This window comes from Arachis stenosperma, chromosome 6, assembly GCF_014773155.1.
Source record: "Arachis stenosperma cultivar V10309 chromosome 6, arast.V10309.gnm1.PFL2, whole genome shotgun sequence".
Classification (NCBI taxonomy): domain Eukaryota; kingdom Viridiplantae; phylum Streptophyta; class Magnoliopsida; order Fabales; family Fabaceae; genus Arachis; species Arachis stenosperma.
Genome location: NC_080382.1, coordinates 99,398,530 through 99,404,062, shown reverse-complemented (window position 1 = coordinate 99,404,062; position 5,533 = coordinate 99,398,530). Strand labels below are relative to the sequence as shown.

At 31.0% G+C, this 5,533-nt stretch overlaps 1 protein-coding gene across 1 annotated transcript; it reads right to left on the bottom strand.

Moving 5' to 3' along the window:
• Positions 1-3,199: 3,199 nt before the first annotated feature.
• LOC130933192 (transcription repressor OFP13-like) lies at positions 3,200-4,430 on the bottom strand. The gene has a single exon (XM_057862745.1). It carries the CDS (start codon positions 4,368-4,370, stop codon positions 3,468-3,470), a length of 903 nt encoding a protein of 300 aa, XP_057718728.1. The 5' UTR covers positions 4,371-4,430; the 3' UTR covers positions 3,200-3,467.
• Positions 4,431-5,533: the final 1,103 nt, after the last annotated feature.

Genomic DNA, 5,533 nt, shown 5'->3' with positions numbered 1-5,533 from the left:
TGGATTTCTTTGTCCCAATAGGTGAATGATGGAAGATGAGAGAAATTTATTGGGAATCCCAATTAATAACCAGAAAACAGTAAAATAGGTTTCATTTATATTTTATAAAATTCTTAGATTTTATTAACTATATATCTCAATGCATAAGTTAGGTTTACACATATGGATCTGCTCATCTACATTAAATGCATGCATATATAATTCATTTCTAAAGAGTCGTATGTATATTTGATTTGAAATGACCCTTCTCCGGAAATTAACAACGGTATATATGGTTCTTTTATCATTTCTTCATTCATGGCGAGTGATGCAATTAGTGTATGTATTTAATTGTAATATCTATGAGGTCCAACAAACTTTTAAATGAATTACAACTATTCATTAAAACTCAGTAGTAACGTCTTTGTCATTATTTGTAGAGCTGACAAGAAAATTTAAATCAGGAACTACAAATCAATTATTTTCCCACCCTTCAAACACATGCATTGACACCCAAAAAAAAAAGAAGTGGTATATATATCTATGAATCTGAATAAATGGTAATGGTGTAGACTATAGAGGATGGAGAGGGACTCATAGTGACAGGGGATTTGGCAAAATATCATTTCATTGTTTCTATTAATTCCTAAGGGACCATAGATTGAGTGAGTGCATGACATTCTCTTCAACATGTCTCCTCTCTTGTTTTTTCCAACAACCACTAGTTTGCTTCAAAGTGATGAATGACAATGATTTTAACTTCCAATATGCTATGCTATTATTATGACCTACGAGGTGCGTGGTAATAATATTAGGGACAACCACATCCTAATAAACATTCTTTATATTAATTATTAACATATATACTACTACGGAAAATGTTATAAATTTTCAAGTTACACATGCATCTTAAATTCGAAACAGTAGTTGTGATTTTGGCTATTATATTGCAAAGTGTGACAGATTTAATTTTTGTACTCTTCCTAAATCTCTTAGCCACTAATGTTGGTTTCTCCAGGACATGAAGTATATTCCAAAATTTACACCATAGCCACATAAGACAACGTTTTTCAACTCAAGCATATGTTATGTACTAGATAGATAAATATATTTTAGTACATATGTATATATAAGTGAAATTCACACACACAATCATTTTGGTGTTTTTTTTTCTTTTCTTTTTTTTTTTTAAAACAAAATCCTTCTTATTATTATCCCTATGGTCCAAGACAATGAAATTTAATTTCACTGTTTGTTTTTTTAGTCTAACTATATATCCTTTAAATTTTATCTTTTATTCGGCTTTTAGAAAAAAAAATATAAAATAATTAATTTTTTTATTTTTTAAACAATTAATACGTAAAAATGGATATTTAAATTAATTAAATAATAATAAATTCTTAAAAAATTAACTCAAAGCTGAATTTAAAGGAGAAGTAACAATTTTTTTTTTAAGAAAATGCCTAAGATAATTCTGGTTGCTGCAGTTGCACAGTATATGAGTTTAAGCAGGACCACGCCAAAATTCTGCCATGGATTTGTATACATCATTTGATAATGACTTTCCAATTTAAAACTAACGGCTCTGATCTCCTTCTTCATTTCACTTCTGATCAATACAAGTGCAGAGTATCAAACGGTGGACCTTCCACAAGAAGTGCTACTGGATTATTATTAACTAGTTCTTTAATCTGTAGATATTATTAATTAAGACATTACATTAATTAATAACACATGAAAATCTTTTAGAAAATTCAACCCTATTATTTATTTATCATAAATAATTTATATCCAAGATAATATTAATAATGGAGATCACTTCTATGAAATTATTTTGGTTTAATTATTCTGTTGGTCTCAATAATTTCGCGAAATTTTTAATTAGGTTTCTATATTTTTTTTCTTTTTATTTGAGTCCCTGCACAATTTTTTTTAGTTTAGTCCCTATATAATTAAGCCAATTACTACTAAGATGGACCTAATTGAAAAAAAAATTTAATGCAGGGACTTAATTAAAAGGAAAAAAAGTATAAGGACCTAATTAAAAATTTCGCAAAACTATAGAAACCAACAGAATAATTAAACCAATTATTTTTATGTGAAAATGACAAATAAAAAGATCAATATTACATGACTAATAAATATTATTATTTTTTATCAACGCTTGACAAGTAATAATTTGCATTCATATTTACATTCATTTTATACATAAAAAATATATAATTTACACATATATTTATCAAAATTTTGTACACATAAATTAATGTAATTTATATTCATATTTTAAATTTATACATACGAATTAATAAAGTTTATTTATTAAAAAGTAATTTAATATTATACCAGTTAAATAATGATCAAAACTACTAAAAATTAAAAAAATTTTCAAATAAAAATAATAAAATAATTTAATATATTTGATTAAATTATTATATAATAATTTTTATATATTATTTTCATCACATATTGCGTAAAGATAACTTTATGTGAGTAGCCACCATACTCAATAGGTAAAATGTTATGTTTTTTTCTTGTCTCTGCTTAGCATATTAATTTTTCCAAATTCAAACATGTACGGAACAAGAGAGTAAAAGCCTAAAAGGTATGGCTATAGCAACAAGTTACTCGCATGAAACTCTGAATGTCATAAATATCACAATGCCGTTGAAGCAAAGCACTAACCTAACTAGCTAACTCTCTTGTATTTCTAGCTACCACGTTTATGAATTAATTTCTACAAATAACCTAATGTTTGCTAAGCAAAACTATTTTCAAATTCAGTAACAAATAGTGACACTGTCTGCGTAATGAAATTTAATTAATGCAATTAATTGGTTGAGAATTTTGGTGTCATTTAACCATATATATAAATTAGATTTGATAAGAGATAATATTTTTTACATAAATGGCAGTGAACGAAGCATAATAAAGATTAAGACAAAAATAGGATTTTCCACCCCTATGTATGTGTCTTTCATGCAGGAACATATATAATTAAAGTGGAATGATAAGAAATAATATTAAAGCAACTAATTTCCTAATTTCAATATTGTATTTCGTATATACGTTGGTATTGACTGCAATATTAACTGTGTAAGCTTAGTTTTTAAAACATTCTCATAATTAAATTGGGAAAAATAGAAAGTGATAATACTCTCAAGTTCCCCTCCATGAAGGCCAGCGCACATATATTGGATAAGAAATTAGCTCGCCATGAAAATCATGAAAAAGAAATTGTTACTTATACTAATAAATTACAATTCTGCTAGAAGCCACATATCGTGTTAAGAGTAGCAGATACAATCTACTATGAGTCAGATCAGTCCATCCGAATAATAAAATTCGGATATATTCCAAAAAAGAGATACATAATAATAGAATTTTTGGAGCCTAAAAAGTACACAACAATAATACAATTCTTTTCGATACATATATCTGTCTAATAAGTTTAACCTTTGATGATGAATAGTTTTATGATAAACAAAAACTTAGACTTTTGAGGAAGATGATGAAGAAGAAGAAGCAACATGTTCATATTTGATCTTCTCCTTATCTTGCTCCAACAACGAAGACGAAGAAGCAGGAGGAGTATGATTATCATCACCATCATCAACCTCTTGTGGTTCTTGTTCAGCCTCCAAGCAAGAAACACAAGAGGAAGAGAGTGAAGAACTATAAAAGGACAAAGGAGAAGAAGGAGAATAGGAAGAAGAAGAAGAAGGAGAATCAGAAGATGAAGTAGTAGAAGAAGAAGATGAAGCAAGTGTAAGAGAGACTAATAAATCAACGAAAGCACCAACTATATATCCATGATTGCTCTTCCCATTAACCTTCAAGTACCAACCAAGAAGCGCTTCAAGACCTTCCCAATCTTTCACTCCATGAGCCTCCACCATTTCTTCCATGGACTTTCTGAAATCCACGTAAGGATCTCGTGACTCCATGGACAACGCCACGCTGTCCTTGAACAACGGCAACGACCACGACGCTCCCGCCGTTCCCGTTGCGGTTACTGATTTTGCTTCTATGATGGAACTGCCGTCGTCCGGGTCGAAGAACAGGCGGTCGGAGCGGTGGCGCAAGCCGCGAATGACGGTCTCGAGAGATGAGTCGTCTTTTGTTGACGGTGTGTAGTCGTCGTCGGAAGTGGTTGAGAAGCTGGTGGAGTCCGGAGACACGGTGAAGAAGGAGTCTTCGGAGGTGTTGAGAAGTAGCGTGTCCATGGCGGTGACGGTGGCGTCGAAGTAGGTCTTGAAGATTTCTTTGGTGGCTCTGAAAGAGTGGGTTTTTGGTTGGTGACATGAAGGCCAAGCCCAAGAAGAAGACGAAGAAGAAGAAGAAGAAGCAGAAGTGTTCTTGAGAAGAGAGGGGAGCTTCATTTTTTTGCCCATCTTTTTTTTTTCTATATTTTTTCCGTTTTAAGATAAATGTAGTTAAGGAAAATTTGGAGATTTGATGTGCGGAAGGAAGGTTTTAAAGGAGTGGTACAGGTAGGGACAACAACTGGAAAGCTGATGCATCATGCATTGCTTTGCTGGGGTCACCTCCCTATCACAAATTTATATATTGAGAAATGATAGTTGCATTATTTTTTCTATATATTTTTATTGTTTATTTTTTTATTTTGTTAATATTGTTTATTTTTTATCATTCACTTTTAAAAATTATAGGTGTACCATTAAAAAAATACAAAAATAATAAAAATAACATTACGCTTGTATTTTAAATTTTTATAATGGAATAATTTTTAAATCAGTCTCTAATAAACTTTTTAAAAGGAAACACTTTAGTATTCAAAAGAATTTAATATACAATACAATTCGATTCCAACACTTATCTTCATTAGATAATAGATACCATAGTCTTTGGCCAGATTTCTCTATTATTACTCATTATTCGCTAACATAATTATTGATATAACATGTTAATTTGTACACATAGTTATTAAGTGTCTATGTCTCTAGCAAAATGAATAAATCAATCTCTGTAGCTATTTTAAAAACGAGATGGACAAATTAGTTCTTGTAATTGTTTCAAAAATGAGATTGACATAGTCCCTATAACTATTTCAAAAACAACGTTATATATTCTTTTCCTTTGTAATTCTCTCGCTACAAGAAAATAATTCTATTGCCACGCTTTTAAAACGTGACAAAAAAATTATAAAAAGCGTGGTGATAACTTTTTGCCACGTTTTTTGAACTACCGTCATACTTTTGATGAAAAGGTGACGTCTGCAAGAGTGACGGTTGCTCTATTGCCACGCTTTTTTTGTCACGCTTTTTACAGATTGCCACGTTTAAAAACGTGGCCGTAGATAGAAGATATGGCCACGCTTTTAAAGCGTAGCCGTATGTGGAGGATAGGGCCACGCTTTTAAAACGTGGCAATATAGGAGATATGGCCACACATTAGAAGCGTGGCAATAGAGGAGATATGGTCACGCTTTATAAGGGTGGCAATAGAGGAGATATGGCCACGCTTGAAAAGCGTGGCAATAGACAAAGATATGGCCATATGGCCACGCTTTTAAAGCGTGGCTATAAGTTTGGTC

What these genes read in the sequence shown, in the direction of transcription:
- LOC130933192 (XM_057862745.1), bottom strand. Translation starts at nt 4,370, where the DNA reads ATGGGCAAAAAAATGAAGCTCCCCTCTCTTCTCAAGAACACTTCTGCT.